The 13,222-nt window shown below is 36.9% G+C and overlaps 1 protein-coding gene across 2 annotated transcripts in view; it reads left to right on the top strand.

Moving 5' to 3' along the window:
• Positions 1-10,280, top strand: part of eng (endoglin) — a 44,754-nt gene extending 34,474 nt beyond the window's left edge. For both annotated transcript variants that reach the window (XM_084935340.1, XM_084935339.1), the window contains exons 10-14: positions 191-421; positions 576-642; positions 5,430-5,537; positions 5,634-5,681; positions 5,757-10,280. In XM_084935340.1, coding sequence (XP_084791466.1) covers positions 191-421; positions 576-642; positions 5,430-5,537; positions 5,634-5,681; positions 5,757-5,878 — 576 coding nt within the window. In that variant the 3' untranslated portion in view covers positions 5,879-10,280. The remainder of the gene's footprint in view (positions 1-190; positions 422-575; positions 643-5,429; positions 5,538-5,633; positions 5,682-5,756) is intronic.
• The last annotated feature ends 2,942 nt before the right edge of the window (positions 10,281-13,222 follow it).

Below are 13,222 nucleotides of genomic sequence, written 5' to 3'. Positions count from 1 at the left end.
ATCACACAGTTACTGCTTTTAGTTAACTGCAGTCCGCAAACTGAATTAAATATAATTTTTTTCTATCTAAATATAAATATTTTACAATGCAACAAAAAGGCTTACTGTTTAACATATCAGATTGTCCTTCATCCTCTAATGCACATTGAACTTATCATCTTTGTTTTGAATTCTTTTCTGTTCTCTGCAGATTTCTGGAAACACTTTAGGGAGTCTAGTCTTGACTTGGAAGGTGACCAAATGTATTTTGCGATCCAAAGGCTCGTGCCTTGCAGAGAAAAACCTGCCCTTCTTTCCAGTGGACTGCCCCTCAAATTCTTGTCCTAACAGAGCTCGATTCGCCTTCTCCATAGAGCAGCTTCAGGAGCTTTCATCCACCACATGGGACATGGAATGTGATGTCAGCTTTTGTTATACTGAGGTAAGGATTTATCAACCACTTTTAATGTTTCACATCAATACAACACTTTACAGTTTTAATGTGTTTAACTCAGTCGCTCTGAATTCAGAAAATCTGCCTGTATGACAAACCTATGGACACTTTTGGGTGAGCTGTGTTTTTGCTTCTTCCCTAGCAATGTGCATATGGAGGAAAAGCCAGCAGGAATTTGGAATTTACCCAACCATGCCCAGAAGCCCCAAGTGAGTTCAGTTTAAACTCCAACATGTGGATGAATTTTTTTTTTTTATTTCGTTAAATTAATAAACAAAAAAAAGTTGCAAAAAAAAGTCCCAATGTCCCCTTGAGTTTAAAATAAATTTTTGACAGATGAATGTTTTATATTTAACTCTCTAAGAATAAACTCTCCAACCTCTAAGCAGAAATACCAAAACTTTTAAATTACCTTTTATGCCTTCAGGACTTAATTGCTAGTCTGGTGCTTGGTCAGAGTGTTGTTGCTTGCTGCAATAATTTTCATTCCTATTATTGCTTTCAGTGCAAAACAAATGCTGCACAGGCTGTTGTCATAACAGTGGATATGCAGTGAGGCACATAAGGGGTTGTGGGGCAGGCCCTCGTCCTTTAGGAAGGTCTGCAGACTGACCTTGTGGCCACAATCAAAAATAATGACCCTCGGGGGAGGGGGGGTGAAGTCCTTTGTGTTTCCAAGGGGTTTGACTGCGCTGCTGTCCTAACATAGGCACTGAGCTTTGTGCTATTGTCAGACCAATCAACACAGTTGACTCAAACAAGAAAAGATGTCTTTCTTAAAAGAAAGTACCGTCGCCACACGTTATGATTAATTTCTAGGAAATTTTAGATGAATCAATTTCTAAACAAGAAGACACAAGGAAGCAGAAGCTGAATAAATGGAAGGACACATGAAGTGTCTTTGTAAAACTTGTAATTTGTTTGTTCATGCCTTAAGCTGCCTTTATGCTTCCTGTCCTTTTAGAGAAGAAAGATAAAGGTTTTTATGTCAGTATTGCAGGGGAAGCTGCCTAAACTACTCATCCATGCTTCCCTGTGTCCTGGTTGTCCTCTTCCTTGATTCTCTCTGCATTTCTTTGACTTATATGGTTTAAAGAAATGTGTATTTTTTTTGGAGACCAGGGTAAATTGAGAGATCTAACTTTAAAGTAACACACTTGTTTGGTACGTCTGTTCACTTCATTAGCCAGTGTCAGACATACAAGGGTTATTGTATACTAGCAGCACTAGCAGACTGCAGTCTGCTGCAAGCCTTCACTGGGCAGGACTATGAACTCCATTCAGCAATCTTTCCTGTTTGGTAGTTTTCATACAGAGGGCTACAGGGAGTCTGAGCGCAGGCATGCTGTCTCTCTCCTCCTCTCCACCTGCACTGAAGCTTCTGCTTCCTCCTCTTGTTTATTCAGCTTTGCTGTCAAAGTCTCACTTATACAAACTAGCACACCAATTGATAATGGAAAAAAACATCTCTAGGGAAAACCTACTTAGGTTGCTGTGATGTTTCTCACTCATTTAGGAATGTCCTTCGCTGTGAAATCAACAAACTGGGCTGACTGCCTGGAATGCAGTCAGCCCAAATGCCCACAAGATGTCACTGTGTCAGTGCTCTGGTTCACATTATATGTGAAATGACACACATAAACACACACACTCACTGAGAATTTCTGCGTTAATTTAGAGTTAAATGTGTCTTGGCCTTATGACGACTTTATGCAGACACGATTCAGCTTCACACAGATATTAGTCAAATGACCATACTGTGTTAAGTAGGATTATGTCTTTGCAAAGCAAGCTCCTGCTTTCTGGTTGTTATGTCCTGATGAGGTTTTATGTTTTGTGCATTAGTGCTTAGCATATTCAACCCAGAGGCAGAAGGCAGCAGAAGGCAGGTGAGAAACTCATGGAAAGGTGATGATTAGTTTCCTCCTACTGCTCTGGATACTTGTGGGAAAATCTCTACAGGCAGCAGTAGAGGGGAAGGAGGGAAAGCCGGTATTTACGCAGTGGTTTTCTTGATAGATAACACATAACATACTGCCTCTGCTCTTGTGGGGACTTCTAACAGCTCACATGGTTTGGGACAAGGTTGTTTATTTGCAGCCTTGAAAAGCTTCACTACATTCCTAGATATTGATTTTGGTGCAAATTCTGTAAACAATTTGACAGTTAATTCAGGCCAGTCAGATGGATACTGAACAAATCAAAGTTTAGATCTAAGCAATAAGTTTTTAACATTGTTTGTCATTGGAAATTTTAATACATTTAAGAACATCTGTTTATTTTCCCATCTTCAAATGAGGGTTAGAGTTTACTGTGATGTTTGAGAGAAGGGAAGAACTGTCAGTGATCTGCTGTGCAGCCTTTTTGAAAAGATGTCTTTCTCAAGGTTGTTAATTTCTAGCTTTGCCAGCCCACTAAAACTAGAGAAAAAAATTGCTAGGCTGTTACAATATGTACAGTCTGGTTGATGCAGTTTGTGGGTAATGATATTTTTTGTCATTTTGCCTCTATAAACTACCACAGTGGGTTTTAAATCAAACACTCAAGATATTTCCACCCTTGAGATGATCCATTAGGCTTTACTGCAGCCACCTTCAGTTGCTCCGTGTTTGTCGGTCTGCCTTCAGTTTAGTATTTAATAACTAAAGACCACGCTCTGCTGGGTTGAAGAATATTCCGTTTCTTTGCTCGGAGAAACTCTTGCTTTCACTTTGTGTTTTAGGTCATCATCCATTTGCACTGTGAAGTGCCATCTGATCAGTTTTGCGGGGCTTGAGTGAATCTGAGTACAGCACGGTACAATTCAGAATTTAGAACTGCGACTGCTATCAGCAGACCCAGTTCCACTGACAGCTGTAGATGCAATAGCATGGCCTCCACAGTTTTTGACAGATGATGCGGTTCAGATCATGAGCTCTCTCTCTCTCCTTCTCCATAAATTTCTCTTCCCATCAGTTTTATACAAGTTAATCTTAGCTTCATCTGTCCAACGAATATTCCCCCACAGAGCTCTGCAGGGTCTTTTTGATGTTTTCTGGCAAAGTCTAACCTTGAGTGCAACCAGTGGTTTGCACCTTATTGTAAACCGTCTGTATTTTAATTCATTCATTTTTGATTCATTGGATAATTAACTGACAAGCAGGCCAGGTGAGACCAGAGAGTGAGCAAAAATGTACAAAATGGCTTTAATACGAGGTTAGCACTTTTTGCCTCACCACAAGACTGTCCCGAGCTGGACTTCACCATCTGGCTGGGGCCTTTCTGTGTGCCTCTCGCCTTCTGGTTGCAGGGATAGGCTTGTGCGACCCTGATAAGCATAAGAGAATGGATGGATTCACACAGTCAATGCAATACTTTTGTTAAACCCCTTTGAATTAAAGCAGAAAATCTTCTCTTCAATCACATTTAAATTTAATAGATTTTTTTTTTAAGTTTAAAAATCCATTGTGGTAGTGTACAGAAAAATTTTCATTTTCCAAGTATGCTGGACGTCTGATGTGCCCCGGTACATATTCATTCAGAGCTGCTTTGAGGGAAAGTATTTTGTTTTTATAACTACTGGTTCAAGGTTATAGGTTATCTAATATATTTTGTTAGCCAAAAAGTCTCTTGTGTAGCGGAAGCCAGCTCATGGCATGCTCAGAAAACTTTAGAAATTGCAAAGTTGGTTATTAATCAAAATTCGTATGGCTACATTGGAACAGGACAAATTCAATTTTCTTTAAAAAAAATTCTGACTCACCCAAAACATTGGCTGTAGTTTTGGGAGGTGATAAATAGCACTGTATGTATGCTCTATAGATTTTCAGAAGGTATTTTAGTAGATGCATAGATAGTCTGCCAGCTTCAGGAGTAGATGGAAAGAATTATGGCGATTATCATTAAGTCCTATGTGGAGCGACTCTGGCGTCCATTAAGGTTAAGTAGCACTTAATTTTGAAACACAGAGGCTTTTTTGGATATAGATGGCACGATTATTATTGTTAATATAGTACTTTATGTTGAGGCATGAACTATTGGCAAGTCATGGAAAAATGTCCAGTGTATTGAATGTCTGTCAGATTATGGGTTTGAAATTTGGTGGTTTCATAGAGATGTAAATTATAACTGTGTACATTGCAGAACTAGCCTCTCATTTCAGGGAGTTCATAAACTTTAACTAGTTTTTTTCTATTACAGAGGATATGGAATAGTAACTTTTAAGCATCACACATAAATGTACGAACAGCAGCTCACTGGAACATTTAATAGAGATGCTCTCTAAGGACACACATGGGTTAGTTGGGGTGAATTCTTTATTGAACTAAGAAGATTACATTGTAGTCATCGTGATTCACAGTGCAGATTTAGGACAAACCTAAATTAAGAACATATTTTCAGATGGAAAATAAGTTCAGTTACATAAAAAATACCAAGTACATTGGTCTTACTGAAAAGAAAACACTTGCTATGTGGCTATGTGATTTTGGTTTTGGTTAGAGTGAATAGATAGAATCTGTGTTTGTGTTGTAATAGAGATAATCTAATCTACATATTCTACTTGTGTGCATTATATAATGAACCTATTGCATGACTGATTTTATTTGGTATAGAGGAAACAATTCTGTCTGTGTACTACCAAACCTTTACAATGTGAAAATGCAATGTTATTAAAAGGACACACCATAGCTTGTAAGAAGAACATGTATTTTATGACACCATATAAATTGTTGTATATCACATGCTTTTGATTGATTGTCCGGTGTAGTCCTGCTGGAGCACAACAAATAGGACTTTTCAGTGGTTCTTTGGAGAAATTATTATATTTTATTATTATATTATATATTATATTCAAGCTGCATTACAACATAAAAGGAGGATTTCGGGTCTCCAAAGATTTTTTAAATCGTGTTTTATTGAACGTAATTGTAGTTGTAGCAGTTGTAGTAAATCTTTTTCTTTCTTTTTTTTTTAAATTTAAGCTTGCATACATTGTTTTTGCATGTCTGCTTTTCAGCCCAACCATGCATTAACTACCTGTCTGAAGTTCTGGGTATTGCCTTTGGAGGGTTCCTGATTGGGGTATTACTTGTTGGAGCGCTGTGGTTTATCAAAATCAAAACAGGTAAATTTATGAGTGAGGACAGAATGTTTGGACTCCAGAATAGATCTGAATTGATGTATGTCTGAATTTGAAATTGTCCAATTCTCCTTAATTCAGGGTACCCAACTGGACTGGAGATGAATTCAACTGTAGTCAATATTCCTGGTAAGGACTCTTATTTTTTAACAATTCTTTTTTATTTTTAGCAGGTTCTTATTGGCTTGTTTTTCCTTTCCACAGGATGTCCTTGCTCAGGAGCAAAGCGACAACCTGTTTCTACCAACCCATCCCCCTCTGAGAACAGCAGTGCCAATGCTAGCATTGGAAGCACCCAGAGCACACCTACCAGCAGCATGGCTTGAGAATGTGGTATTTTCACCCAGCAGGGCCACCATCCTCCTTCAAATTTACCTATACGGGTTTTGTGCTTCTTTTTCTTTTTCTTTTTTTAAATCGGTGCCTGAAAAGCATTTGTTACATTCCTACTTCTTTAGATTCTCCTTTAAAAAGCACAACACATATCTTTGGCATAACATCTCTGAAACGGATGTGATCTGGGAGCTTGTAATTGGCGGTGGGGAGGGCTAAGCGATGGTAACCAAAGTTTAATCAATGACTTCTGACGTTCACCTCTGCTACTTCTCTGTAAAGTCAAGCTCTAAGACAGGAAGTTAAAGAGGGCAAAAGAAAAAAAATAAATTGGCTTGCAGCAACAGGAAAAACAAACCATATCCCCACAAGAGCTAACAGGAAATTCACTGCATTCCTTCCAATGAATTGTGCTTGTGTGATGGCAGCACAATAATAGTCAGACAGGAGACAAAACCTGTCAAAAGACATACTTTAAACAGATGAAAAGCTGTTGTGCGCTCACATCAAGCTACAAAAATATGAGGGGCTGTTTGCTAGGTCAGTCTAGTCAGCAGCATTTTGCGGTCTGAAAAGATCAACGTGTTTGGATCTCAGACAAGTCAACAAAATGCTTATTTCAGTGGCTATTTTTCTTAAATAAAGTTTAAGGTTAATGGTTAACAGCTACCTCTTATTATTTAGTCTAGACCTAAGATTAAACTTAGATATCTGTAGTGAATTTCATTTTCTTTCTTTCTTTTTTTATAAATTCTGTGTCACTTTAGGTGAATCTTAAAATGACTGTTTCGGTCATATGTAGCCTATGAAACAAAGTTATGGTGCCATTTTCATGCTATTAATAGATGAATCAAAGCTGCTGTACTAATGTGTTTTGGAAGATATATTTACTAATTGCTCAAGAAGTACAATCAAAGCTATCATTTATGGCTCACAGGTTGCAATTAATACTGAATCATTAAGACGTCAGTACCTTTAGTTGTCCAAAGTGTCACATGTAGAGACGTATGGCTGTATTCAGAACTGAATAGTATGGCTGTAATTAGGCGTTAGTTCTAAAACACTACAATATCCGTTCTAATGAGAGTCATCAATCACCACGTCTATCACCACGGCCTGACAATTTGCTGTACTTTTTTCACAACAGACTATTTTAAATTACATTCTGGTGTTTTCAGGGTGGTGTAATCATCACCCAGCAGAATTAAGCGCACTGTTTATAGTGTTAACAGTATATTGTACTTACATTTGAATACTTGACATGAAGACCAGCTGACCTTCTTATATTCAGTGTCATTTTATTCAAAATGTAGGCAGTAATTTTCTGCTCTGTTTTTTGATTGGAGATGAGTGCACAGGGTGTGAAAGGGCTTTTGTCATTAAACTGATGCTGTGGATCACGAATGCATCAGAGATTTTGCATTAAAGAAAAAAAACAGCTATTGTTACCCATGCCATGACCTTGCTTTAGGTGGGAAGTACAGGCTCAATGAAAAGGTGATCATTTTTTAAAATAATAAATATAAGTGCTAATGTAACACATTAAATGTTTTGTTTTTTAATGTGAAAAAAAATGAGATGGCTGTGCTCGAATGTGCCCACGTGTATGTAAATTTGCCCCTGAAAACAGCTCCCCCCACTTATCCTTTGACCTTTAACTTTTTAACTTTAACTGCCTACTTAAATCAGCTCTGAACACAGCCCATTGTGACTCTGCAGTATCAATTGCAACTGTACTGTAAGACCATATTCTGAATGTATGTATATGTATTAAAATTTGAATTCAGCTCCATGCATACTATTATAAAAATTCAAATCTTTTTTTTTTTTTTTTCATTTGTCACATGACCTGTGTAAAGATATGGAAGCTGTCATTTGTAAGAAATTAGTTTGTGGTTATCAATATTAACTTCTGCTTTCCACATTTAATAGGCTGCATCAGCCACTGCCTGGCTAATGTTAGACTTATGCTGCATATTTGCATGATGAGGATGTTAGGGGGGGGGGTGTGTCTACAACTGTAAAGTGACGGTTGATCCGTGAACCCACTTTTTTATTTTAATGTACAAATGTAAATGAGTTTAGTATTTTATTGCCACTCTTTTACCTCTAAATATTGCCATCGCACATCACCTCTGGGGTAGGTAAGCAGAAAAAAGAAATACTGGTAATTTTGCATTTACAGTACATTGCATCAACACAAGTAGTAAAACTGTGATATGTCAAACTTTATGATGACAAACACTCTCTCACACACACATATATATGATGTATATATAAAAAGTACACCCTTACTGTTTACTCAGGAATTAAGAGCGGAAGTAGCAGCCAGATTGCTGCTAGTCAAATGCACTTGATTAACTGACCATCAGTAAGTGTGACCACCTCTGTAAAAGCAGTAGTTCTGGCGATTTGGTCAGCAATCAGCTCTGTTTTAAAATGCCACTGTTTTCCAGTAAATTCACAGCAAAGTGAGAGAGATTGCACAAAAACTAAACATCTGTAACTCTTCAGGCCTCACTTAGCATGTTACAATTCATGAAGATACAACTAGAAGAAGACTGAACAAAAATAGCATGTCACGAGAAAGCCTCTTTTCTAAAAAGAACTGAGCGGGAGGTATAACGTTTGCTTTTCTTACATCTGAGCAAACCACAAGACTTTGGAAAAACTAAACTCAGCATATCAGCAGAAACACCTCCTACCAACTGTCAAGCATGGCGGTGGAGGGGTTATGATTTGGGCTTGTTTTTAAATCACAGGACCTGTGCACCTTGTAGTCATTAGATCAAGCATGATCTCCTCTTTATACCAAAGCATTTTATTTAGTTTAGAAGTTGGGTTATGCAGCAGTACAAGCTCATTAGCAGATCTACAGCAGTGCAGCTGAAAAGAGAAGATTACTACATGTTATAGTGCTAAGGGTGGTTCTTCAAGCTTTGAAACATGAAGTGTGCCTAGTTTTTCAGAGGATATACAGTATATATATATATATATATATATATATATATATATGTGTGTGTGTGTGTGTGTGTGTGTGTGTGTGTGTAGACCTAGGAATTATTTAAATTCAAATGAGAAATGCTTATCCTCCTTCTCCTTCTGGTTTGCTATAAGAATTTGTTCACCTTTAATTATGATCTTAAAAATGTTCCAAACCACCAACATTGTAAAATGTCTTTTCTTTGTATGTGAGCAATGTAGCAGAACCACATTTTCTCTCTTACTCAGTGTGTCTGCATGTACATTTTCCAGTGCATGCCTGATTTTCTTTGTATATTTTTTGTAGACAAAGAGGGCCAGTACAAGCTGTCACTTGAGTATTTGTGCAATATAAGGAGGTAAACCTGTATGTAATGTCTATATGTCATTTTTATCCTTTTTTTTGTAAGTTTTGTATGATAATCTTACATTGAATGATTTTTTAACCTGACTTGTTCTTTTATGTATTTAATTTACTGGGACAATTCATAATCATGGCACATATAAAATGCACATTGATTCTGTATAGCAATTGTTTTTGAATCTCATATAGGTTTTTATTCTGTAATCACAGAGAGTGTGTGTCACATCACGTCACAGTACATATGGTTTATTGATTTTAGCCCTGTTTCACTTTTTGCCCTCACCCTAAGGGTCCCGTGCTGTCCAAAAACACGAGATATCTCTGCAAACTGACATCCTGACATTGTGTTGTATTCATTGTACTATCTTCACTGGGTGTGAGGGGGAAGTGCATTCTGGATTCTGAAGACAGGATGTCTCACTAAACAGTAGCATCACAGTTAAATATTCAGCACTGACAGTTACCAGGATACATTGGCACCAAAAATAGTCAAAATGCAGCTATTATTACAAACTTTTTTTCATTAGATTCGTGGAAGCGTTTGCAGCATGAGACTTTTTTTCTATAATAACTATCCTGCACCTGTGTTAAACCAGCCCCAGTAACTGTCTAAGCACTGACAGTAGAATCAGACAGGTTGTCAGTTAATTCAGTGTTAACCCTGCAGATCCCTTCGTTACCTCTCACAAAAGCTCTCACTTCTCTACACAGTTAATGAAATATGTGCGCATATACACAGTATGCGTGCTCTGTGTGTGTGCGCGGGTGTGTCGTTACAATAGGAACTACAGCTACATTTATGCGATTGGATTCTTACCTGTATTCCTACCAAACAGTCGGAAATTGTAACAATGTGTCAAAACGTCTGCTTTTATTTTATCAAGTATAAGATGCAGTGTTATTTTTGTTCTGGAGTTGGCAGCCTTTTACTGTTTAAAATGAGTCCATTTGTTGAGACAGTATTCAACTGATGCCGTGTACTTCTGTGTTGTCTCAGAGAAATATATGTTTTGTCAAAATTATCTTAATAAACTCCATTTGAAAAAATTTCCCTGTGTTTTCTGCTGTTTCTTAGGCCTTTATGTTATGCTAGCTGGTAGACCTTGGAAACAGCAAACTCCCAGGACACGACAGATCTCCCAGGATAAGCAATATCAGAGAGCAGTAATATAGCACACTTTGTAGAGCGCTGATGTGGAATAAAGAACCAGATTTACCGCACCGTCTCAAATGTATTCATAGCACAAATGAAAAATGCAAAGGAACAAAGAGTACAGTGTTTTTAAGCCATATTTGCCCACCAATTTGATGAAATCATTGCTGAACATACAGGGGGCTATAAAAATGAAGATTTATTTGACTGATTTTTTTTTCTGTGACAACTACTTTGGCATTCTCTTGCTCGCGGTCAAGTGAGAGCTTCTCTTGACTGCTGTGTTTTTGATTAGACAGCAAATCCATATGAGTATGGTGCAGAGAGTTTATACTAATAGATACATTAGATACACACTTGCGGTTACTTATCAACCCATATGGACATACTCTATATGGTTTTGGCATATTACAGAAACATTAAAGCTTGTATCATATTAGTTTTTCACTTAACTTATAAACGTCTCCATTACTTGAAATGAATACATCCACCAAGGAGGTTGTCTTTTTGGTAGCTTTTGTGTGAGTGTCTGTAAACACGATGCTTCCACCAAGGCCTTAAAGGTGAACTTAATGATTTATTGGTTGAATTAAAAAAAAAAAAAAGCCATATAACTGTGATTGCTACAAGTTTAGTGTGTATTGTCAACATATAGAAAGTACTGTGTAAAGATATAAGATATCAACATTTGAAATGTTACCTTTCTTTCAAGGTCAATAGATTGATCTGAAGTGATAATAATGAAGCTATTTATTAAAACTATGTTTACTGCCATTGCATGTATTGACATGAAAGATATTTAGGCCATATAGGGAAAGCTATATAGGGATTCTAAATATCATGCCACTTTAAACCGCTGACATCTTCTTCAACATGTCAGCTGTTCAAGGTCAAATAAGGTCAAACTTTCATGTGTTTTATCTTTAAAACTATGATTGAAATTCTACTGCCTCTGTTTGTACTGGCAACATGTAGGAAATTATACTGGTACATGGGAATATTAAATGTTACATTGTAGTCATATTTGACCTCTGATCTCACTTTTACATTTTACATCTGCATTTCTTGTAAGTTGACCCCAAAATGTGTATTGCCACATTTATTCACCTGTACTGTCAAGGGACAGCAAAAGAATCCACATTTAAAAACAAAATTGTAGTCAAAATTTTGTCAAGTATATCAAAATGGATTTCAACTGGGCAAATAATAAAAACCTGGACTTTGCACTTGTTTTTACTGCACTACAAACTTCATAAAGTATGTTTAAAAACAAAGAAAATAAAATGAATTTATGCAAAATACAATAGTATTCCATTAAAAGTAGATACTGGCCAGAGATTAAGGTTTGCACTCTCTGAGTCTTCTTGTTTCGTATGTGTTCAACAGTATCCCTGTTAGAATTTAGCTTTATGGCTAAACAAAAAAAAGTGTAGTAGTACAGCTAAGTTTGTCACTTACATTTGCAGCTGTAACATACTGTAAATAAAAGTACAATGTTTAGCTCTAAAGTGCAATGATACATTAATAAAGTTGTGTAAGACGTGCCTGGGTTAATGCATTTCCACCACCAGTATCGAGTAGTCAGTTTTTCAGATTTTATTATTCTGACTCAGAAAAAAGTTTGACTCATGAATGACTGAATTCAAAACACACTCTAATGACCTTGTGAGTCATATATAACCCTTTTTGTTGGGGGATATAAATGAAAAGAATGTTTTTCTGCTGTAGTCATTCTTTAGGCTCCAACTCTTCCTTTTAATACACAAGTTCAATCAGTGTTTTCAGGACTGCAGCCAAGGCACACAATCCATGTTTATGGACAGCATTCATCTCCAAATGTGACCATGAAACCATTTGGCCTTGCACAGGATACATTTCGTGATGTATCTGTCTGTGTGCGTGCCTGTTCTTTTCTGCAAAACTGTGCCTGGTGAAATGTGTTATCCATGCATAAAGCTCGCAACAATAGCCTCGGGGTAAAAACAGTTGTCAGCTCTTTTCTATAGAATTAAGGTGTGAATGTGTAAGAGAGAAAGATTTTTCTTTTCTCTTGACAACATCATGCACTCCGTGTGTTTATATGTAAATAAAGAAACAGATGTCAGTGTTGTATGGAGCTGTAGGCTCTGAGGATATATTTCAAGAAGTAGAAGGAAAGAAAAGCCATTGTTGCCAAGGAGTTGCTTCCCAACGATATACATCATAGCGTGTTGCTAGGCTCTCAAGGGCAGCAGAGTCGGTAACACATTAGTGTTCAGCAATAGACCATTAGAAAAACAATTTCTTGTTCAGTCAGCTCAGATGAGTATAATAAGTAATGTACTGCAGACAGTAGTTGTTAAATATATTGGTTTTAGCCTTAACTTTTAGCCTTTCCTATTGTTAAAAAAAAGTTCATTAAGATCACCGTGCAAGCTGAAATATAGAAAATTAGCACACAGTATAGGAGCACATTACTTTTAGGATTATTAACTAGTATATCACGTTTAGACCACATTCTCCGTATATTAATAGAACCTTTACATTTATATTTAAAATAAGTAAAATATATTAATGACACAAATGTGCTAAGCAGTAGACAAACAGAAAACATTACCTCTGCCATCTGTTTTGTAAGAACTGCATAGAGTGCATTTAATAGATGGTAAAAGCACAGGGAGAGAAAGGAAAAGACTGGAAATAGAAAGGTAATCATGGGAGCTGTGCCTGTGTGTATTTGCTGCGAGGAAAATGGACGCAAAGGAATGGTATCATTAAATTAGAAAACAAAATCAACCTCATACACAGAAGAAAGAAGGAAACAATATTAATAATAAATATGTAATATATATAATACGG

This window comes from Perissodus microlepis, chromosome 7 (assembly GCF_051167445.1).
Source record: "Perissodus microlepis isolate ML-2025 ecotype Zambia chromosome 7, ASM5116744v1, whole genome shotgun sequence".
NCBI lineage: Eukaryota > Metazoa > Chordata > Actinopteri > Cichliformes > Cichlidae > Perissodus > Perissodus microlepis.
Note: the sequence above shows the minus strand (reverse complement) of the source record. Positions and strands in the feature narration are given on the sequence as shown.